This window comes from Curcuma longa, chromosome 1 (genome assembly GCF_044706935.1).
Source record: "Curcuma longa cultivar G26 ecotype Majalengka, Jawa Barat chromosome 1, ITB_CL_G26_1.1, whole genome shotgun sequence".
Classification (NCBI taxonomy): Eukaryota; Viridiplantae; Streptophyta; class Magnoliopsida; order Zingiberales; family Zingiberaceae; genus Curcuma; species Curcuma longa.
In genome coordinates this window covers 27,157,728-27,181,664 of record NC_133861.1, presented here as the reverse complement: position 1 = coordinate 27,181,664, position 23,937 = coordinate 27,157,728, and the positions used below count along the sequence as shown (strand labels likewise).

The 23,937-nt window shown below is 36.7% G+C and overlaps 2 protein-coding genes across 4 annotated transcripts; one reads left to right on the top strand and one right to left on the bottom strand.

Annotated features, from left to right (window-relative positions):
- The first annotated feature begins 10,528 nt into the window (after nt 1–10,528).
- Nucleotides 10,529–18,741, top strand: LOC141843156 (phospholipase A I). 2 transcript variants are annotated; one of them, XM_074731191.1, is made up of 18 exons: nt 10,529–11,234; nt 11,779–11,926; nt 12,080–12,158; nt 12,243–12,396; nt 12,472–12,681; nt 12,767–13,012; nt 13,097–13,259; nt 13,366–13,626; nt 13,715–13,836; nt 13,929–14,090; nt 15,496–15,682; nt 15,805–15,941; nt 16,213–16,351; nt 16,453–16,659; nt 16,754–17,225; nt 17,312–17,528; nt 17,621–17,710; nt 18,096–18,741. In XM_074731191.1, exons 1-18 carry the CDS (start codon nt 10,680–10,682, stop codon nt 18,546–18,548), a joined length of 4,002 nt encoding a protein of 1,333 aa, XP_074587292.1. In that variant the 5' UTR covers nt 10,529–10,679; the 3' UTR covers nt 18,549–18,741. The 2 variants fall into 2 exon arrangements, with proteins under 2 accessions (XP_074587292.1, XP_074587301.1); XM_074731200.1 differs by lacking the exons at nt 10,529–11,234; nt 11,779–11,926 and having other exon boundaries at nt 12,083–12,158; nt 12,232–12,396.
- Nucleotides 18,742–19,756: 1,015 nt separating this feature from the next.
- On the bottom strand, nt 19,757–23,842 carry LOC141812355 (uncharacterized). Of its 2 annotated transcripts, none has more exons than XM_074700388.1 (6): nt 23,766–23,842; nt 23,457–23,666; nt 23,305–23,359; nt 23,160–23,211; nt 23,016–23,069; nt 19,757–20,547 (listed from the first exon to the last, which is right to left on the bottom strand). In XM_074700388.1, the coding sequence occupies exon 6, from the start codon at nt 20,461–20,463 to the stop codon at nt 19,960–19,962; it is 504 nt and encodes a 167-aa protein (XP_074556489.1). In that variant the 5' UTR covers nt 20,464–20,547; nt 23,016–23,069; nt 23,160–23,211; nt 23,305–23,359; nt 23,457–23,666; nt 23,766–23,842; the 3' UTR covers nt 19,757–19,959. The 2 variants fall into 2 exon arrangements, with proteins under 2 accessions (XP_074556489.1, XP_074556494.1); XM_074700393.1 differs by lacking the exon at nt 23,766–23,842 and having other exon boundaries at nt 23,457–23,506; nt 23,585–23,609.
- Nucleotides 23,843–23,937: the final 95 nt, after the last annotated feature.

The window sequence follows — 23,937 nt, the reverse complement described above, 5'->3', positions numbered from 1 at the left end:
GGCTTGGAGGCTTTAGGGAAGCAAGGAGAAGAACCAAGGAGACCATAAGTAAAGGGGCTTCATCTTCTTTGTTTAGGGTATAATTCTAAGGACTCAAGGACCAAGTGTAAGTCTCCCCTCACCTGCAACGTAATCGCTTAATGTTGATCTTATGGAATTTAGGTTTGTTTTTATGTTATTATTGAAAAATCATGATGAAACCATGTTGAAGGTTTCGGCCAAAGCATGGATTAAGGCCTAGGTGATGTTTTTAAACCAACTAAAGGCTTCACAAGATACTTGATAATTTCTTATCATGATCTAGGATTATATGTGGTTAGATTTAACCAAGGATTTCATGGATGTAGGATTTTCGACCAAGCATGAAAATAAAGGCTTTAGGTTATGTTAAAGGTTTCATATGTGTTGAATGATCTCCCATCATGTTGTTATAGTTCATATGATTAGATCTAACTCATGTTTCATGCTCTTGAAGTTTCGGCCAAGTCATGTAAAATGGATTTAGGTTATGTTTTAACCTAAATATGGGTGTAAAGGATATATGATGATGTTCTATGATGAGTTAGGCACCCATGTGATTAAACCTAACCTAGGACTCCATGATTTATATGTTTCGGCCAAGGCATGAAAACAAGGATTAGGTGATGTTCTTAAACCTAATAAGTGGCTTCAAGTGTTAGATAAACTTTAGCATGACTTAGAGTTTCATGTAGTTAAACCCAACTTGGGGTTTCATGATGCTTAAGTTTCGGCCAAGATATGTTTTAAACTTAACCATGCTTGCAAATGATATGTGAAGATGTAAGAATTCATATGGCTAGATCTAACCAAGGGATCATGACATTAAGGTTTCGGCCGAAACATGATAAAGAAGAAAGAGTTGAGTTTTAAACTCAACCATAGTTGCAAACCCTAGTTAAGGATATCTTATGATGATATGATGTATGAAAAGTTATGGTTTAGGCTGAGAGCCTAAGAGACCCTATGAAGATTCGGCTAACCCTAGGAAATTAGGGTTTAGCTATGTTTAGGGTTTCAAGTATGATGAACCATGGTTAGTTGAAGCTAAACATGGATAGATGTTAAATGGAATGAGGTTATGTAACATGGTAAAGGAAACCTATAGGTTTTTGATCAACCTTATAAGAATTAGGGTCTTGGTTGAATAAGGATTTCAAAAATGTTAATCATGTTGATGTTATGTGTTATCTCATGCCAAGGCTTAATAATGAGATCATGATATGATGTAACATGCTATATGAAATGAAAAGATGCATGAATGTTCATTAAGCTATGATAAAGATCAAGGTCTTTTAAAGAAATGAAAGGAGCATTCATGATAAAGATGAAATGAAAGATGTACATTATTATTTTACTTTAATGCATGGCTGGTACCCGACTTCCAAGGTTGTCGTTAAACAAATCCAGGTGACCAATTCCAAGGTCTTGGGCCTGGTAAGACCAAGGTCTTTAACCTCGTAGGACTGGTGGCTCGCTACCCCAGTTACTATCAGGGAGCGCGCTTTGGTACCAAGCCGGGGATTCCAAATAATGATGATGATGAGTATGTTGATCTATTATGATATTATGTTTTAAAAGGCATTTTCATCATTTGTATGTTTATGATTGTAAATGCTAAGGATGAAAGATTAATGGTTAGGTGCTTTATGAAATGTTATGTTTTATGTGACATGTGGATTTTGTGAGTAGGAAAGGAGCTTACTAAGCCTTGTGCTTATAGATACTTTCTTATGTTGCAGATCCCTCTAGCAGTCACTAAACAAAGGGAAGCAGCAGGAAAAGGCTGATGAAGATGTGTGTGGTGGTGACTTGGCAAAGTCCCGGGCAATATGAATTTATATTTGCATGCTGAATGTCTGAATTATCTTTATGTTAAATGTTGTTGCTTAGATGTTGTTAATATCAACTTAATAGCTAGACAATAGATGCATAATATATATGTTTATTTATCACATATGAAACCACTGTCATGTTATGTTTTATGTTTTTCCGCTGCGAAGTTTCGTGGTCTTTCGTATGTGGTATAAGATAAATGAATGAAAGAGTAACTGTGGCGTCCGTCTAGGCCCACGTAAGGGCGGGCGTTACAATTCTATGGATGGCACCCTTGGTATTATTGATCCTTCTTTAGTAAGAACAAAAGGATGCGGAAAAAGGTTGAAATCGTCAAAGGAGAAGGCAATCTCAAAATCCAGGTTATGTCGTGGATGTGGCCATCGGGGTGTGTCTCATGATAAGCGTAATTGTCCGATTTTGCAGCAAAGGTATGTGCTGATTATTTCTATATTTGTTTCCTAAATTTATTTGCATAATAAATTTAAATAAATTTTGTAAATATAATGATGTTGTTATTACCAGATCAACTGTAGATGATCATGATAACAGCAACGACGACACAAACGAGGAAGATTTGGCTTCTAGAGTTGGTACTATAAAACTCCCAATTTAGGAAATTAAAGTCGTTGATTGAATGAGAAATTGAAGTTTATAATTATTTTTATTGTTGCAGGTTCTAACAACATGCCTCATAATTAATGATGATTTAACAAACCATCAATATTAGAGGATGTAGCTGCTGGGAAAGTCGTCCATCATGTTGTGTACAATTTTGGTTTTGACATGTTGTGTTTAGATGAAACATGTTGTGGTTGACATGTAGCTTTATAACTTGTTGCTTATGTTGGTAGTCATTGTGATGGTAATTTATTAGCATTATGGTTTCAAGCACAGGAACTCACTACAAGCATGCATGCATTGAATGTTGACATGATAAATTTTCCTATTTTTTTTCTTTCTCAATGATGAACAGTGTGATGTGTTCTGCTTGAGTCATCACCTATACATATTAAAGTTGTTTGTTCCACTAGATTGTGTGTTGCTTGCTTGACTGAACAAAGTTTGGCTGTGGAAGTCAGGTAAGATTTTCATTATGGCATGACCTGCTTGTTTCATTTTTTCCTCTTGCCAACTGTTGAGAAATCGGGCATCACTCCAACTGAAGGTAATATTTTTTTATTTTTTTTTCTTGTTTCAATTTTTATGTAAAGAGTCTGAACTCAGAAGATGCCTTTATAGTGCATTTGCTGACATGTGGTTTTATTGTTCGAATTTGTAGGCAATGAGGATTATCATCAACGACAAAAGATATCATTGCTTTGAAAACTCTTGGAGAAAGAAAACAAGCATTTAATGAGGTGTTTCAATTTCTTGTTTCACAATATTTTTGTTCTGTTGCTATTAGCCTCTAATCTAGATAGAAGCTGTGGCAGTTGGCTCCTAATGTTTGTTTTTTGTTGGCTTGGTCGGCCTCTCGATGCTTATGCAGTGGGGCATAGGGCTTTGGAAATTCTGCCATTATTGATGATTTTTTTTCAAAAAAATGATATTCAACTGGAAATTCTGCCATTGGATTAAAACTGGTTCTTGAAGTCTATATATCATTACTTGCAGAAGGCCAGGACATGCATTTTGGTTGTTTCTTTTCTACCGCCTTTCTTTTAGTTTTCTTTACCTCTGTTCTTCTTCCTAATTGTTTTGTTTTTCAACTGTTGTTTCAATCTCCGGTACAGATAACAAGTATAAAAAAAATCTATTAATATACTTGTGTTTAGAACTCAATAATTGCATGCTTTCCAATCTATTTCTGGTATAAGATGATGAGTGTAGCACATCAGGTTTGTTTTCCAAAGGTCAAGAGCACAATGGATTCGAAACACTTGTATCATCAAGTTTGTTTTCCGCACGATGTGTGGTTAACCATATCGGCATTTTCTTGCACCTAATGCTACTTTGCTGGTGGACAACATGATATGCAGGTTGCTGCTGTGGCTTTACTGTCTGTGCAAAGAGAACCAAGTGAGAGGCCATTGATAATTGATGTGCTACTTGCTCTCTCATTCCTCTCCTTCCTATAGAACATGTAAGGGCATTCAGAGTTGCTGAACCATTGTAAATTTGTATATGATCTATTGGCTTTTATACAAGAAAAAAAATAGCTCTGTTTGCTGGCTACTTGCTCTCTCATTCAGTGAACTCTGTTGTTACTGCAATCTGATCTTTTAATGAATGCACTTACTAGTTTTGGATCCATTGATTGTAATCAATGCTAAACTATCACATATTGAACTGAATCTTGAAGCAGCATCTCGATCGACCGGTGACATTCTTGAAGCAGCATCTTCCCAGGTTTAACGTGCTGATACTTAACACCGGCCACCACTGGAACAGAGACAAGTTCAGGGGAAACCAGTGGGAGTTGTACGCCGGAGGGAAGCCCGTTGCGGACGGAGAGGATCTTGCGGACCTGAGGAATGCGAAAAATTTCACTCTGCACAGCATTCTTTAAAATGAAAATGATGTAATTATCATTGGTTCAAAACAATTTGACTTTGGAATTTGATTGATTTCGAAGTGCCGAAGATATCATTGGTTCAATACAATTTGACTGTGTATTTGATTCATTTCGTAGTACATACACCCTCAATTGACTTTATCAAATTCCATCTAATTCACTTGACCCCTCCAGTGTTGAAAAATACATGTATAGTGACACATTGCCAAACTCCTAAGAAAACACTGTTACATCCACAGGTCTAACAATTGGAATCTAATCATCACAGCCTAGCATTTTGACTTGTAGATTTAACATGCATATCACTTATCTAAGATATATTAAATGTAAAAAAAATGACAATTAAAAAAATTACCGGATCAATCATTGTGCACAAATCACAAATCACAAAGTAAAGGAACAGAAAGGATATAACGTAGTTCACCTTTACATCTACAAAGAACAGAGAAATTCTACAAAAGCTGTTGAAGAGCAACAGTGCAAACATAATACTACAACAGAATACTACACATTGGATTCAACAGAATACTACAGAATACTTTTACATCTACAAAGGATATAACGTAGTTCAAACTTTTTTTAAAATGCTAATCACATTGGATTCAACAGAATACTACAACAGTGCAAACATAATTTCAGAAACAGTTTACAACAACTTGATACAATATATTTAATCTTCATCACTAATTTGAAGAGCATCTAATTGTTGTTGTATTTCTTCCAAAGCTTCTTTCAACTTAGATATTTGTTGTGACCGCAATAGTTTTCTTTCTGACTTTGAACTTGATACTGAAGTTGAAGCTGAAGCTGAAGCTGAAGTGGGGGTAGTGTAATACCCGAATTTTCCTTCAATGAATTCTGGATAAATAGTTATATAAATGATAAATTTATTATGATAAAAAGAAATGAATGATTATGATTTAAGAATGTTGCTTTAATGGGTTAACGCATAAAGGCTTTGCAAAAAAAGAAAGAAAAAGAAAAAGAAATGTGGAGGCGCCAAGGATTGACCCTTGGACCTCCAATATGAAGCAAAGCCAAGTTAACCATATGAGATAGCAATGTATTCATGTTAAAAGAAGGAGGGCAACGCTTGTTAAACCTAAGGACAATGAAAATTCATTAAACCCAACGGAGAGGAAGTAGTGGCCTGGTTACGTGGGTTCATGGGTAAGGGAGTTATGCAACTGCTCGTGCAAACTCTTTATAAACCTTGTTCCCCGTACAGAAGAGCTTTTCCTTGCTCTCTTCTCTTCTTTCTTCTTCCTCTTTGGCCGAAGGTCTCGGTTGTTTTCTCTGAGCCGAAGGTTTCTGTTGCAAGGAAGGAAGAAGGTGTTGTTTCGTGTAAACCGTAGGAATTCGAAAACTAGGTAAGTTCCCCTCACCTGCAAGTTAATGGCTACGTATGTGATGTTTCTATGTTAACTCAGGTTATGATTCGTTTAAAAATTTAGATATGCATGTTTAAAATCTGTAAGTTCTCTTATAAGATGTTTAGGATCTGTTGCATGTTTAATATGTTCTCCTGCAATGTAATAGATTCGTATGATATTTTCCATGAACTAAAGAACTTAAGATATAATCTGGTTCTAAAAGTTTTAGATATGCCTGTCTTCGATGTGGTAGGTTTTGTTATATACAGGTTTAGAATTTGTTGGATGAATCTGTTTGTTATAGATTAAGGTATTTTCTGTTTAAATCAGACTGTTATTGTTATGCTCATGTTATATTATACGATGTTAAGTTAGGTAAATTTGTGTTAAAACATAGATTCCTATATTGTGTTAGGGTTAGGATCTCACATGCTAGATCTCTATTTGCTATATGCTGTTAGATTGTAATTGTTGTTAAATGTGTAATGAGACAGAACATTAGAAACCCGAGAACAGAACCATGGTAATCGACTGCTTAGTCGATTACCAAAGCGGGTAATCGATCACTGGATCGATTACACGCTTTAACGAGGAACGGAATCCGCGACTCTTAATCGATCACCCGATCGATTAAGAGGCTGTAATCGATCGGCTGATCGATTACGAGGCTGTAATCGATCGGTTGATCGATTACCAAGCCTTCTGTGAACTCCGAATTAAAGCAATCGATCTTCTGATCGATTAAACCCCTGTAATCGACCATGTGATCGATTACAGAGGTCTCTGTGATGAAAAATTGAACCGAATCGACCCTGGATTGATTCAAGGTCTATCGATCGATCTCCTGATCGATTAAGAGGGTTATTAATCCACTGTTTGGTCGGTTTAAGGTTAATAATGTCAAGTTTTATGAAGAAAGTATAATCAAACCTAAAGATAAGGTTTAAACGTTATTAAGCACTATGTTATGACAAATGTTATGACGATTGAATGACGTGAATGTTCATTATAAAGAAAAGAAAGATGCATGGAACATTCATACTATGATGGAAAAGAATGTATAAAAGTATTTTACTTTGAATGAATGGCTTGTACCGGAACCCGAAAGGGATTCCAGGGATGGGCTCCAAAAGTTGCCCCTAGGTCAAGGACATCTAGTAAACCGTGTAGTCGGGATTAGCTACCTCGTACTACTTGGTATGTGCGCGCAAAAGAAATGAATGGGTACAAGCCAGGGATCCCCAAAGATGTTGATGATTATGTTTAAATGTTTTCAAAAAGGAAATGAATTTCATGTTCATGATATGATGTGATTAACCAATGATTGAAGATGCATGTTTAGGAAATATGCTTTTATGCTTTAATGTTATGTTGTTATGTAACGATGGATTTTGTGAGTAGGAAAGGAACTTACTAAGCTTCATGCTTATAGATACTTTCCTTATCTTGCAGATCCCGTTAGCAGGTACTGAGCAAATGGGAGGCAGCAGGACAGGGCGGTGAAGATGTGTGTAGTAGTGACTTGATAAAGCCTTGGCCATGCAAACCTTTGTATATTTGCATGTTATGTTGAACAATGTTTAATTATCCTGTTTAATTATCATGTGTAGGATTATATAACCTAGGATTGCCATGTAACCTAGGTTAGTTTTATTTGTCATTATTGTATTTCACTATTGTATTGCACTGCTATCGGATATGAAACTGTTTTAAATTATTAATAGTTTCCGCTGCATGTTTAGTTAAGTTTAGTTTTATATATGATAGTAGTTGAATGAAATGAATGAAAGTAAGAAACTGTAGCGTCCGTCAAGGGCCCACGTAAGGGCGGGCGTTACAAAACAATTAAAATAGTTGTTCACGTTTAATTTGATTTTTTTTTTTACAAATTTCCGAAGGACACACATGAAGTTTTAAATTTCCTAAAAGGCGCACTAAGTTTTTATTATTCCCAAAACACAACCTAATTACAATTTCATCCATCTATATGCATGTCACCTCTCTTGCCTTTCCTCTTTCCTTTTCATGCATTCAACTTCTCTTTCCTCCGTTCTCTTTCCTTTAAATTAAATTAAACTAATTTAAACCCCATTTAAACTTTAATAAATAATTTAAATAAGTTGGATTAATTTAAACCCCATTTAGTGTTTGATTGGATATAGAGTCATTGATTTAGATCGGACCCATCGGATTAATCCAACTCGCTAAACAATTTAAATATGTTGAATTAAAATTTTATCAATTTATTTAAAAATGAACATAAATAGGTCAATTGTGCACAATTACGGCTTTGAGTTGGATCACAAGTTGAGAAGGAAAAAAAAAAAGAAATAGACCTTTAAATCAAAATTTATTTATGAAATGATCAAATTCAATAAATTATATATATATATATATATATATTATTTTTATATTTTGATGGGCTTGTGAACTGGTCCATATAATTCATAATATACATTGAGTTGGATTGTGTTAGGGATTTCTCAACCATCCCGTCCCATTAAATGAATTTTTAATGGTCGACCCACTCCGCCACATGCTGGCCCATCTTACAGCTTTAATTGAATAGGCTAAGGATAATAAAGGGAGCAACAAGTTGAATGCTAAGAAAAATAATATAATTTGATGTAAATAATTTACTTAGGTGGTAAACGAACTAAGCCAACTTAAATTTTATAGTGTTCAAGTTTATTTGATAAAGTAAGAGCTAAATCAAGCTAGATCTAAAATGAACCAAACTGTTGAAATAGTTATTCAAGTTTAGTTTGATTTTTTTTACAAACTTGAGTTTGATTTAAGCTTGACTTAAACTTGATTTGTTTAAATGTTCAAGTTTGTTTGATAAGTTAATCGAGCCAAATCAAGTAAGTCTAAAATGAACCAAACTATTAAAATAATTGTTTAAGTTTAGCTTGATTTTTTTTTTTTTTTACAAACTTGAGTTTTGCTCGAGCTTGATTTAAACTTGGTTCATTTAAATATCATTGATCTTTTAATTCAAATTTATTTGATCATTTAAAAATATTACAGTCTTGTTTAATTGGTTGTTAAGTTTGATAATACAAATTTATTTATTTATCATATTGATGAGAATTTTTTTTTTGATGCAAATGATTCATAAATTTTATTTATGAATTATTTAGGAATATTATTCATTTATGCTATTGTTCACTTTGGATCAAACCTAAGATTTTATTTTTGAGTTCTACTAAAAATGCCTCATATCAATAAAGATTATTTTTTTCCTTAGGGTCCTATATAGTTTCACATAAATTATGACTTTGATACCAATGGTATGATATTGTCCATTTTGGACCTAAACCCTGATGATTTTATTTTTAGACTACCTAAAAGATCTCAGACCAATGAAGATATTTTCCATTTTATAAACCCATGATCATTTCCATACATTTTCAATATGAGACTTTGATTGTATTCCAATGTTAGGATATAAATAAAGTCTCACATTATAAATACATGAAAAAAGGTCATGAGTTTATCAAATGGAAGATATCTTTATTGATTTGGGTAGAATTCAAAAATAAAAATTAGAAGGGTATAGGCCAAAAGTGTATAATATCGTACTATTTCGTAGGGGAGACTAAAATATCTTTATTAATATAAGGTTATTTGGGAAAATCTCAAAAATAAAACCATAAAAGCTTAGATTAAAAGTGGATAATATCATATTATTATGAAGATATATGAATTCCATCTGTTTGAATATATATTTATGAATATTAATGAGCTGAATATGTTTAAACTTTTTCATGAATATTGATTCATTTACATCCCTTATTTGCTAGATGGGTTAAGTGGAGTTAAGGTATGTGACAACTAAATATGAAGTTAAAAGTTGATTTATATTACACTTAATTCTAAATGTTATTTAGGGATTAGTATACTTGATTTTTTTTTAAAATTTAATTAATATAAATACATGTGATTTCAAAATTGACCTAAAATTATTTATTTTATTAACGCTTTTGTGCTCTCCGCACGTGTTTCTTTATCAAACGATCCATTCCGTTTAATGACAATTTTTCTATTTTACCTTTGTTAGTTTTTGATTCATCACTACCATCCTTATGAACTCAAATATGTAAGGACATGTCCGGGGCAATGGTGCCACGGTAGGACATCTATGTGTCACTCAAGCATCTACGGTTCGATCCCCAGCTATGACGTATTTGCAGAAATTTTTCTCCAAATAGGGAGCGCAAGCGCAATCAAAGGATGCTGGGTGTCTGGACTGACTGCTGCGTGCACTTCCCGATTTACCCTGGTGGTCGGTGGAAAACTTCTGTGGGCCGAACTGACCACCCCAGAGATAGTCAATTTACCCTGGTGGTCGGTGGGAAACTTCTGTGGGGCCGAACTGACCACCCCAGAGATAGTCAATTTACCCTGGTGCACCCCAGATAGTCAATTTACGAAACTTTATTTAATTTACCCTGGTGCACCCCAGAGATAGTCAATTTACTTGGTCGGTGGGATCCTTCGTGGTCGCTTTTAATGTCAATTTACCCTGGTGCAGTGGTCGGTGGGAAACTATTTCTACCGATAATTCGATTTATTTATTGTTGCACTTTATCCTTCGTGGGCTTTTAATGGGCTGTGCTATTCAGGTATCGTATTAGAGGCCTGAGAGAAACATCGAATTGAATTGAATTCGAAGATACGTATCTACTACTACTACTTCCCATCGACCCAAGTCGGCGTCTGTTTCTCCGCTGCTTCTCTTCTTCCTCGGTTGTGTTGTGTTGTTACCAAACGCCGCATCGAACAAAAAACCGTAACCGATCGCATGCAAATGCTTCTCCCCTCGCCTCCGATCGGCGATCGCTCCTCCTCCTCCTCCTCCGTCGCCGCCGCTAGGTTTGTTCTCCTCAAACCCTATTGAATCCCTCCCGCCGTTAAATTGTTGAGCGCCCATGCAATCGTGGGGATTGGGGTGGAAGCGACCCTCCGAAATCTTCCACCTCTCCCTTGACTACGGCGAACCCGACGACAATGCCGACGATGGCCTACCTTCCACCTCCCCACCTCCCCCTCCTGCTCATCCCCCTCCGCCTCCGCCGCCCCCGCCGCGGACGTCCGTCCGCAGACAAACCTCCAGGGATCTCGGCTTCCGGATCGACCTCGACTGGACCGCAGGGGATGACGAGGAGCAGATCGCCCTCCGCCTCCAGTCGCAGTTGATGGTTGCGCTCCCCCCGCCGCAGGACGCCGTGGTGCTGGATCTGCGCGGGGACGAGGAGCGCGGATCCGTTGAGGTGGAGATGAAGGTGCTCAGGCGGAGGGAGCCGCTCAGATCCGTGAGGATGTCCAAGGCGGTGGGGTCGGGGCAGCAGAGCGATGGAGGCGGCGTCTTCACGCGGTTGATTCGGTCCAATTTGGTGCCGTCAGGGATGGCGGATGGGGTTCAGGGGTTAGGCGACCACTGGGAAAACGTGACCATTGTGAACCTCTGCGGGTGCGGCTTGTCGGTAGGCTACTTTCCTTTTCCTGCTCAAATCCCTTGTTCATTTGTTTTGTAGATTTTTTTCATTTACTTAATTTTGATATTGTGCAGTCTATACCATAATCTTAATCATCCTCATCCTTGCTCTTGACAAAAATCAAAATACTATTATATAAGAATATATGAGTAGTTGCTGAAAACCATATACTTGCGATTTCCTTCTGCTCGATAATTTTCTCCACGGCATTAATATATCTGTTAGAACACGTCGAAGCTTTTTTCTGACAGTTTCAATGTTTGTTACTTTTGCTTCAATGTCCTACAAAGAATGATTTTTGATACTGGGTAATGCTGTGACACTTTTACATATATTGAGCTTTACTTCGTGGCAATGAATAGCCATTTTATGGTACTTTAATGTTAAACTCTTTCTACTACTAAATTGTTTTTTGATGTATTTTCTTTTTTTCCTCAAGTTTCCTATGTGCCTTAGTACAATCATTTTTTGTATAGTATACTAAGAGGCCATCAGACATTATATCCATTGATACAAGTTTAAAATTTATCAGGTGTTTCCAGTGGAGCTCACGAAACTGCCCCTTCTTGAGAAATTGTATCTTAATAACAATAAGTTATCACTTTTGCCACCCGAGCTTGGCGATTTGAAAAGTTTGAAGGTCCTAAGAGTTGACAATAATATGCTTAGTTCTGTCCCAGGTGAGCTTGCATATATGCTTTACTGGTGAACTTAATAAAGCAGATTATTTTATTTCTATTTGTCATGTAAACCCATATGCACATTTATATGCGCTAATAATTGCATGTGATATATGCTTATTACTGGCAAAATGGATCTCAATTTTCAAACAGTTGAGTTGCGGCAATGTGTAATGCTGGTTGAACTGTCACTGGAACATAATAAACTTGTCAGGCCACTTCTGGATTTCAGGTCATTTGATTGGCATATTTGATGTTTTCAATGTTGCATTTTATATCCTATTAGCCTTAACATTTATCTTCAGCTTTGTGGCAGGGCTATGGCTGAGCTCCGTGTTCTAAGACTGTTTGGCAATCCTCTTGAATTTCTTCCAGAAATTTTACCCTTGCACAACCTTCGTCATTTATCATTGGCCAATATAAGGATTGAGGCAACTGATAATCTTAAATCAGTTAACGTGCAAATAGAGGTGATGTGATGCTACAATTTTCATTTATCTTCACTCATGCTCTGTTTAACATCGCAACCTTCTTCATGATTACAGACAGAAAACAGCTCCTATTTTGCTGCATCAAAGCATAAACTCAGTGAATTCTTCTCCCTTATTTTCCGATTCTCTTCATGTCATCATCCTTTGTTGGCATCTGCATTAGCTAAAATCATGCAAGATCACAGCAATCGTGTTGCAATCAGTAAAGAAGAGAATGCCATAAGACAGTTGATAAGTATGATAAGCAGTGATGACCGTCATGTGGTAAGTTAATAGGATATTGGTATAGGATGTACTAATTATCTATTGGCATACAAGAAATTTTCCAAACATGTACTATATCTTGCAGGTTGAACAAGCATGTTTTGCTCTCTCGTCACTGGCTTCTGATGTTTCTTTGGCAATGCAATTGATTAAGTCTGATATTATGCAACCTATTGAATCACTTTTGAAATCAGTTGATCAAGAAGAATTGATCTCTGTACTGCAAGTTCTGGTCACTTTAGCATTTGTATCTGATAGTGTAGCTCAAAAGATGCTGACCAAGGATGTACTCAAATCTCTTAAAGCACTTTGTGCACATAAGAGCACGGAGGTAAGGCTGGCCGTTGTACATTATTTTTTTTTATCTATCCATGCACATTTGAGGGAAATAAATTCCTATTCTCACATTATTTAGGTGCAACGACTATCATTATTGGCTGTTGGCAACTTAGCTTTCTGTTTTGAAAACCGTCGAATTCTATCTCAATCTGAAAGCTTGCGAGATCTTCTTTTACGTCTCACAGTTACATCTGTGCCACGGGTTAACAAGGCTGCTGCTCGTGCTTTGGCCATTCTTGGTACACCATGTTGTCCTTTGCAGCTGATAGTCATTTATAATAAATATATTTAAATGGTCTGTATACATCTGATTCAACTCTCACTATCTAATTATGTTAAACTCAGGTGAAAATGAAAACCTGCGACGAGCAATAAAAGGAAGACCCGTTGGGAAGCAAGGTTTGCGTATTCTATCCATGGACGGTGGTGGTATGAAGGGACTAGCAACAGTTAAGATACTTAAACAAATTGAGCAAGGAACTGGAAAGCGTATTCATGAAATGTTTGACTTGATTTGTGGGACATCAACTGGTGGTATGCTTGCTGTAGCTCTTGGAATTAAACTGATGACCCTAGAACAATGTGAAGATGTATATAAGGAGCTTGGTATAATGTTTGAACTTTGCAGAGTACCATTATTATTGTTTTTTTTAATGCCAAATAGTTAATTGTTTTTCATGCTCGCATTTCTCAGGAAAACTTGTCTTTGCTGAACCTGTTCCTAAGGATAATGAAGCTGCATCCTGGAGGGAGAAGCTTGATCAGCTTTTCAAGAGTTCATCACAAAGCTTTAGAGTAGTTGTACATGGGTCCAAAGTATGAAATTATAAATTCTTATTTCTATCAATTTAGATAGTATGGATACAGACTCATGTTACTTACATCAAAAATTCAAAATTTACTTACAGCATAGTGCAGATCAATTTGAAAGATTGTTGAAAGAGATGTGTGCTGATGAAGATGGTGACCTCTTAATTGAATCTGCTGTGAAGAGTATTCCAAAAGTTGTTGTAATGTCTACTCTAGTTAGTGTAACACCTGCTCAACCATTTGTATTTCGAAACTATCAGGTTGGTCTACTACTAGTGTGCTCTTCACCCATTCCTATGCATGATTAGGTGCTAAATCTTGCAAATGTTTTTACTGAACTGAAAGTAGGTAGTATATACCAAAATGATGTAGACGCTTATCTACTTTATAAATCATATTAAACTACTTGAAATTTATAAAACAATGCTAACATTATATAAATATTTGGAACTTCAAAATAACATATATTATATTAAAAAATTAGTTATATTACTTAGATACTGTATATTCTGAGTTTTTGTCATGTCAGATGAAAATGCCAATCGTATATTGCCATTTGATTTTATGATGTGTTGTGCAAGAAATGTCTGAGAATAAGAAAAGCATAGAAAAGAGCTACAAAACATTAATACTTGATCTTTGAAGATTTCACTGTGAGTTTTCTTAGAACTCTTCCTTTTACAGAATTCTGACTACTTCAATAGTCACAACTTTGGGTCAGATGATACATTAAAAATAGTGGGTGGGATAAGATAAGCCTGATCTCACCTTTTTTTCCTTTTATTTTCTCTCTAAAAGGAGCTATTTGGTTCTCCCTTGTTGTAATGGTTGGTTTTACTTTTCTAAGTATTGAAGTAAAGATACAATGACTTTACTTGAAAATAAGCACTCTCTTCTCTTTCATCTAGTATTTAAATGTTCATGAACTTTTTTCTTCAATTGCAAAAAGGAAGAAACAACGAAAAATTATTTAGCAGGATGAACAAGTGTGGGTTATAACACCTTTTCATTTATATTCTTTATCATCAAGCTGTGTAAGTCCCAACAATTTGGGGTCAGCTACCTGAGTCTTATTTCTCCACTGAAATCAGTATTCTTTTAAGGTCCCCTTCATTTTAATAAGCTGACAGGACTAAGCATGCAAAATCACAATGAAGCTAATTGATATAATTGTATTTGTGAAAATCTTTAACTCCTTGAATATCATGATTTATATACACAATGATGAGACAATGTACACAATGAATCTTATATGAAATATTTGATCTTAAGTTATCTAGTTAGCAATTTTTTAATTCATTGTCTTAAATGTTGTTCCATTTATTGATACCCGCTGGTATTTCCCAAACTAATAAAGCACCAGGAATGTTCTACAAGTCATTGTCAACACTAAAATATGTTCTGGTAGTATTGTTTAGCTGTTTTGTCTTTGCTTTTATTGTTATATAGATAAAATGGATTCTTTTGATTATGTTTTTAAATTCTACAGGTATGGAAGTCGACATTGTTCTTGAAATCTTAGTTTGTCTAGGACCAAGTTTTCATGATATTTCTTTAGTTTACAGAGAACAAATGTCGATGCTTTAAAGTTGTAATTGACACATAAAATGCTTATCTTGTAGTCTAAATTGATGCAATTGGCAATAACCTTCTTTCCTGCTGTAGTATCCAGTTGGTACTCTAGAGACACCATTAGGAATGGAAAGTCCTGCTGTTACCTCAATTGGAACTCCTCCTAGTTCAAAAATTAGTCTGCATCGTGTTGCTTCTATTGGGAGCTGCAAGCACCGAATATGGGAAGCTATAAGAGCATCTTCTGCTGCTCCATATTATCTCGATGATTTCTCTGTTGGTACACATTTCTCATACTATAATTATTCCCTATATTTGCTTTTTACTTGTAGTTCATTAGCTTAATGTTGGCTGACAAAGTATGTGAATGTTAATTCTTTTTTTATAATTATCTTAACTCAGATGTACATCGTTGGCAAGATGGCGCAATTGTAGCAAACAATCCAACCATATTTGCTGTTAGAGAAGCGCAACTATTATGGCCTGATACACGCATTGACTGTCTAGTTTCCATAGGATGTGGTTCTATTCCAACAAAGGTAATCAACTTCTCTTTGTTTCTCCAATCTCCATCTGGTTCTAGCATTATCAACAGTTAATATAGCACCATAAAGTGTAACTTAATGCTTTAATGGCCTGGCTGGCAGAAATATGAATCTGGTCTTTGTAAAATAGTGGCCATCTGTTTTACAGTAGTAAAAAACAACTAGTTTATGCCCCCATTAACATGTTTCAATTGCTGGTATCAGTGAGATTTGGATTCACAATGCAATGAATCGTTGATCGCCTAAAAACATTTTAATTATGCAGAGTCGGAAAGGTGGCTGGCGCTATCTGGATACTGGTCAAGTATTAATTGAGAGTGCTTGCTCTGTAGATAGGGTGGAAGAAGCATTGGATGCTTTATTACCTATGATTCCCGAAGTGCAGTATTTTCGCTTTAATCCAGGTTAGAATTTGAGTCTTATACATGTTCTATTAACTTTAAGGTTTTGAAGCCAAGAAACGGGCTTGCCAGTTTGATATGTTGCTACTTGCTTTTCCTAACAGTTGATGAGAGATATGATATGGAGCTTGATGAGACTGATCCTGCTATCTGGCTCAAGTTGGAGGCTGCAACAGAGGAATACCTTCATAAACATTCTGAGCTGTTCAAGAATGTCTGCGAGCGGTTAGTTTCACGAAATGAAAGTGAAGAAAGAATGCTTGAAAGGCTGAATGGCCAACAATACTATAAAACTAAGACATTGAATCAAGGTACTTGTCATCAACCACATTTTATTTAGTTGGGATTCACTTCAAACTTGAAATATTTTGTGTTCATAGTCAATCATATTTTTAACTCTCCAAGGTCTTGAAGAAAGCAGCCCTTCATTAGGATGGAGGAGGATGGTGTTGCTTGTAGAGTCTTCATACAGCACTGATATTGGAAATACTGATAATCATGCTCGATCTCTTGAAAAGTTTTGTGCTAGTAATGGTATAAGGCTTTCTCTAACAAGTCGAACTTCTGGACTTTCGAAACCTGCCACTAGATTTTCTACACCATTTACATCCCCTTTAATCACTGGAAGCTTCCCATCAAGTCCACTATACAGTCCAGAATTCGGACCTCAGCGGATTAATCGGATTGATCTTGTTCCACCTTTTAGCTTGGATGGTCATCCAATCGGAAAAACATCCATGTCTCCACCCACTTCTCCTCTGGTTTCAAGGCAGCCTTCTTCACATGTTCGATCATTGCATGAAAAATTGCAGAACTTGCCACAAGTAGGCATTATACATTTGGCTCTTGAGAATGATTTAACAGGTTCAATATTAAGGTTATGGTCATTCTCCTTGCTATATTATTTAAGGTATATTTGTTCACTTTTTAATTAAATATGTCCTGATTAGTAAATCTCATCAGTTGGCAGAATGATGTGTTCGTGGTCGCCGAGCCTGGCAAGCTTGCAGATGGATTTCTTCAAAGTGTTAAAATGGGCCTTTCTTCACTTGTGCGAGGAAGAAGCAGAAAGGAAGCTTATGCCTTGACTAAGCTTTCATCTGTAGCTGATCTAATAACAAAATGGCGATCCTTTCAAGTAGGCAGTATTCATCATAGGTATATCGGGCGTCAAACGCAAGTACGCATTTTCTCGTCTAGTAAATTTTGTATTAGTTTTCTCTTTAGCAAGAACCTAATTTGCTAAATTTACTTTCACTATTATTTCTGAAGGTTATGGAGGATAACCAAGAGATAAGTGCATTTATGTTTCGGCGAAGAGTTCCTGCTGTTCACTTGACATCTGAAGATGTTCGTTGGATGGTAAGTGTGCATATTGACTATGATTTATTTTGTTCGTGGAGAAAAATGCAACTATTTGATGATCATGGCCAGTGAATATTCTTAGCATTTTTAATAGGGATATATATGCCCCAACACTTGCAATTTTATTACAAATCTATTGCATTAAACATCAAAAGTTCATACTAACGTATCCTTTGGTTGACTTTATGATCGAGAAGTCAAACAATGCTTTTACTCTCGAATCTAGTTATTTCTAGTCTTTATCAATCTGATCGACAAGTTATTTCCATGCATTGAATCTAGTTATTCTTCTTGTGATTATCCATCATTCTTCTTTGTTCATTTTCATTTCGGGTGTTAAAGAGGTCCAAACAAACTTATTCAACTACATGGATTCTACTAGGTTGGAGCTTGGCGAGACCGAATTGTAATTTGCACTGGAAGATACGGGCTTGCTGCAAGCCTGGTGAAGGCCTTCCTAGATTCAGGTGCCAAAGCTGTTGTCTCACCATCCGTGGAACCCCCTGACACGCACTCCATACAATTCAATGGGATGAACGAATACAACGGTTTCGAGAACGGAAAATTTGAGATTGGGGATGAAGAAGAGGCTGAGGAAGAGGTTGTGCCTGAACCAGGTAGTTCCGCGAGTGACTGGGAAGATAGTGATGCAGAGAAAGGTGGTGAACACTCGTTCGTCTTGAATGATATCGAAGAGGATCTGTCAGAGTTCATATGCCATTTTTACGACTCATTGTTCCGCGAAGGATCAAGAGTGGATGTTGCTCTACACAACACTCTCAGGTCCTACCCAAAGTTGAGGTACATATGCCACCTCCCAAATTTACCTTGTTAAAATTTACAATTCAAATGTTAGGATAAACAGTTTTATGATTAATGAAAAATATGCGAGTGACTACTGTCCGTTTTACAAAACAAAATTGTTCGAGAAAGTTGCAAAGTTTGATTCAATCTTATTCATATTTGTATGATCTAGGGCGAAATGTAACAGTATAATACAGTGAATAAAATAATATGAGGAAGCAAAGTCGAAGTTGAATTGATCTGTAGATGGTGATAAATATTTTATTGTGTATATTGATATGATGTGTTTGATAGTTGGTAAGGTCGTTAATGATGGAATTAGAATTTTATCACTACACGATGAAGAGGTGGCATATGTAGCAACATGATATGCTATGCATTTTTCCGTGCATGTAGCATCCACAATTGAATATGCATTCGGGCGAGTTGGGGTGTCCAAAAATAATCCGGGCGCCTCGTGCATTCAGTCGCGGATGGATATCATGCATGGGAAAGTATGTAGGATATCTTAACCCTATATATTATTTTCGACTCTTCATCGATTTGGTCACCCGACTTTAAAGGATACAACTTCTTCAATTTTTTCATTGATTTGATCATCTTGATTCTAGAGGATATAATCTTCTTGACTCTTTATTGACTCAGTCATTCAATTCCATAGGATACAATCTCCTCAATTTCTTTATCGACTTGACCACTCCAACTCTAGGGGTACAACCTCCTTGGCCACTTCATTGACTTGACCATCTAACTTAGATGACACAATCTCTTCAACTCCTTCACTGACTCGGTTATTCAACTCTAGATGATACAACATTTTCGATCCCTTCATCGACTCGACGACTTGATTTTAGAAAACACAATCTCTTGAACTTCTTTATCAGCTTGGTCATTCCAACTCCAGATGACATAACTTCTTTGACTCCATCGATTTGACCGTTTCGATTCCAAAGGATAGCCTTCTCAACTTCTTCACTGAGTAACCACCCCGATTTTAAAGGACATAACCTTCTCGACTGTTTTATTGATTCAACCATACTGATTCTAAAATATACAGATTTCATAATTCCTTCGTAACCTAATCATTATGCAAGGATTCACTGACGGTTACTACGAAATAAGAATAATCATAAGGGTGTTAAAATTTAGTCCCCTAAATGTTCTTCTAAATACATGGGACACTCTCATCTGTTCATTCATGAGGAAGAACATGCATGCGGAATGAAGCGCCACAAAGCAAAGACACCAATGAAAGCTACTCAACAAATTTCAATACAATGCATCATCCCCCGGTGGAGACTGATGCCTGATGGAAATAAGATTGCTTGTCATAAAAACCATAGCTTAGATCTCGATTCCTATGTAGAAGCATACAACCTGATTTCTCTAGTGGACATCACTTTTATAAATGGCTGCCAGGACTACAGCAGTAAGATACAGAGCTAGGATATCGATTCAGAGAGCTTGGAGAACCCAAGTTTCTTCAACCGTGTGCTCATTGGATTGCTGCACTTTAAGTCTACAACCTCCACAATAGAAGAGTGTGCTTTCTTTTCAGCCTTATCAGTGTTCAGATTTTGATCCGCTGAACTACCATCCGATACTAGCATCGGAATCTTGTGTCCATTTCTTCCCGGTGCATGCCGAAGCTTTTGACCATCGATGTTGCTTGCGCCATTAGCATGCCCTGTGCTGCTACCGCTGTCGTTGTAGCTGCCGCTCCCATGTTCATTAGTTTGATTCCTTTTCTGCAATGTTTTCCTCGGATTGGAACCACAATGTATGGACACAGGTGCTGTTTGTTGTTTTCGCTGCACGGACGGGTGTGTTTGGTCCGAATGCTTGATGCATTCTAATTCTCGAGTCATCAACGAACCTATCGTGCCAGTTGTTCCAACCTTGATAATGGCTCCATTATCATCCAGAACGTTTGTTCTTTGAGCCATGTTATGGAGATAGATTTGTTACTGTATCCGAATTTGCAAGGTTCTGTTCCAAATGCTTCTCTCAATGAGCTGCTGATGAGATTTCTGATAAAGATCCCATGAAAAGTTAGTTCACACACAAGTGATTGCATGAGAAAACAATATATAATTCCTAATTGAAATTTGTTTAAAGAAACATAAACAGGAAACCATTTTTCGATAGAAGCAGAAAGAACTATATGATTTGCGTTTATCAATTAATACAACCAATAATAGGCCAAGCAGAACTGATGGTTAAAATAATAAAATGATGCAAGGATATGATGAACCTAATGTAGTTCTCAAAATAAACCAATTTTAACCGTTACATCCTTCCCCCACAGTGTCTAACTACAACTTTTCGATTTACCACCTCGCAAATGATTGTAGGACCGACCATATGAGGGCTGCTGGAATGGCGGATTCCACCTTTTGTTACAAAAGAAAAATATAACCTTATGCAAAGCTCACTGGTTGAGAAGAGTTTCACATATCCAACACTGAATAATCTGAACATATAAGGCTTGTTCTTGTTGTAGCCCTAAGTTATAACCAAGTAATTTTCCACAGAGGGAAGACTAGATTAATAACAACAATCAAATTTTATCCCACTAAATGAGGTCGGTTATATGGATCCTTTTACGATATTGAGCTTTATCCTCTATTAAATCAATCATCTATATTTAAATAAATTTTATCTTATTTTATCATTTCTAATCAAGTCTTCTTTAGTCTTTCTCCTTGTTTAATACGTGTATTTATCATAATTTCACATCGCCTAACTAGAGCATTTATTGGTCATCTAAATATGTATTTGTATCATCTTAAATGTGTCTCCCGGAGTTTTTCCTCAATAGGTGCAAATTTGATTTTCTCTAATGTTCTTATTTCCTATCTTTCCATTCTCGTATATTCGCACATCCACTTTAACATCCTCATCTTTTGCTTGTGTGCTTGAGTTTTGGGGTAAAGACTAGTAAGTCTTTAAAATGAAGTCATGAGCTCATTCTTTTGTACTTATAAGACTTGTTTAAGTAGACGAGCGAACTTATAAATTGTACCAAATCATAAACACTACAACGTAAAATTCAAAGTGAACACAATTTTTCTAGCTCAATTACCACCACAGAACTTTGTGTTCACATTCAACGTGATCATCGACCACCAAAGATTCCTAAGCATAAGCTAACTTATCGACAATCTACGAGGCTCAATCAATACATTGCGAAAAAGGAAGAATATACCATGTCATGGCAAAACAACAAACTAAAGACAAAGGAGAGGGCTTGACCAGAACCTAATTCTTGGTCCCAAGATTGCCCACATTTAAAATTCTACCTATAGTAAAACATCTCTCCAGGTTTAAAGTTCATTTGATGTTGGTTGGCATAAGCAAAACTTATCTTTCTAAAGTGAGAAACCGAGGCTTGTGTTTGACACTGTTTCCTTAAAACAAATTCATCCCCTGTGGTTCGAGGTTATGATGGACGTCTGTTTCCCAAAATACATCAGCTCGACCACGATCGTAACCTAGCACAAGTTGTTCGTGGCGAACTGAGTACGTACTCGAACACTATCACGTAAGAAATGCTGAGCAGGTCGCTCGATAAAGAAAAGGAGAACGAGGAACCAGGTCGCAACCTCCTTGTATAGGGGCTCCAACTCTTGACAACACTAAATGACCAAATAAAAGTTATTTATTGCCATTTACCCACCCGACTTGAAACGCCAACCATTAGCCATCAATGGTCGGCTATTTCTGTTTGAGCCATTACAGATCTGCTATTATTGTCGATCGTTTTAGGCTCGACCATTAATGTGTTCGTTATGCACTTGAGCAAATAGCAAATATGAATTCGAGTGACAAAACGTAAGTTGATTTGCTTGGATAAATTTTGCTCTGACCGATCCGACATTCGACCCGTTAAGGTCACGCTAACAGATGTGTCACTTGGGTTTAGTGCAATCGGGCCTTGGATTTGCACCCCTACGAGTGTGTGCATAAGAGTCTCTCCTTAACCAACCTCATAGCTACAAAACTCCCAATGTGGGGACTAAAAACTCCCATATTAGAGTCTCTTCCATCCTTTCCCATTCACATTTTTTCCAACAACAGTTTCATTCTGACCAAAGATCGACTCAGAACAAAATTGTAAATCTTGCATTTCTCCATAAAAAAAAAATTCACACATTCTTCTGATACAGCACAATAGAACCTAATACTGCAAAAAGCTAAAACAAATAACATAGTGATGCATTTCTTGCCTTTTTATTTGAACAATGAAGAACAAAACCCAAATAATCCTTTCTCCACTTCAAAATAGGACAGAAGAGCTTTTGGAATGTTCTCATAACCCCAAAATCATTCTAATCACACATAGGGCAAGAAGGAACAAACAGATATGAGTTGAAAATTTCATCATCACAAATATATTGTGGTTGCAAATCCAATAATACGAGCATAAACAAGGAAAATATGGTAATATTAGGGAAAGTATAGATCATTAGCAAGAGATTGAACACAGTCTGCTAACCAGTTGAAGATTGCTTTGCTTTCGTCTACACCACCGCCATTCCTAGCTCTCCAGCTATCAAGAGCAGCAAAAGAAATCCAAAATAAGGAAAACAATAATAAAATTAGGGAACGTAGAGTTTTTTTTTAGAGAGATCGAGCTTACCAATGGCAGATTGTTTGGTTTTCCACTCTAGGCCACCACCAGCCCTAGCTCTCTGATACAAGAGCAGCAGAAGAAATCAACAAAATAATGACAAAAATAGGGAAAGTAGAGATCTTTATAGAGAGATCGAGCACAATCTTTTTACCAATGGAAAATTGCTTGTTCTTCCTCTCTACTCCACCACCAGTCCAGTTCTCCAGCTATCAAGAGCAGTAGAAGTAATCCAAAATAAGGAAATGACGATAAAATTAGGGAATGTAGAGATCTTCATAAAGAGATTGAGCACAAGCTTCGTACTAATGGAAGATTGCTAGTTTTTCCTCTCTACGACACCACCATTCCTAGCTCTCCAGCAACCAACAGCAGCGTAAGAAATCGAAAACAAGGAAAATGGCGATAAAATTAGGGAAAGTAGAGATCTTTACAAACAGATTGAGCACAGTCTGTTTGCAGATGGCGGATCCCTTGCTCTTCCTCTCTACACCACCACCATTCCCAGCTCTCCAGCTACGAAGAGCAGCAGAGGAATTCCAAAACAAGGAAAATAACGAAACAATTAGGGAAAGCAAAGACCTTCATAAGTAGATTGAAGCGCAATCTGCTTACCAATGCCAGATTGCTTGGTCTTCGTCTCTGCGCCAGAACCAGCACTAGCTCTCCAGGTATCAAGAGCAGCGGAAGAAATCCACCGACGACGAGAAGATCAAGGAGAAGATGAAAAAAAATCCCTCCTTTTTAAGGAGTAAAGCTGCAAAAGGTCAGGCTTTTCAGTGTCCAC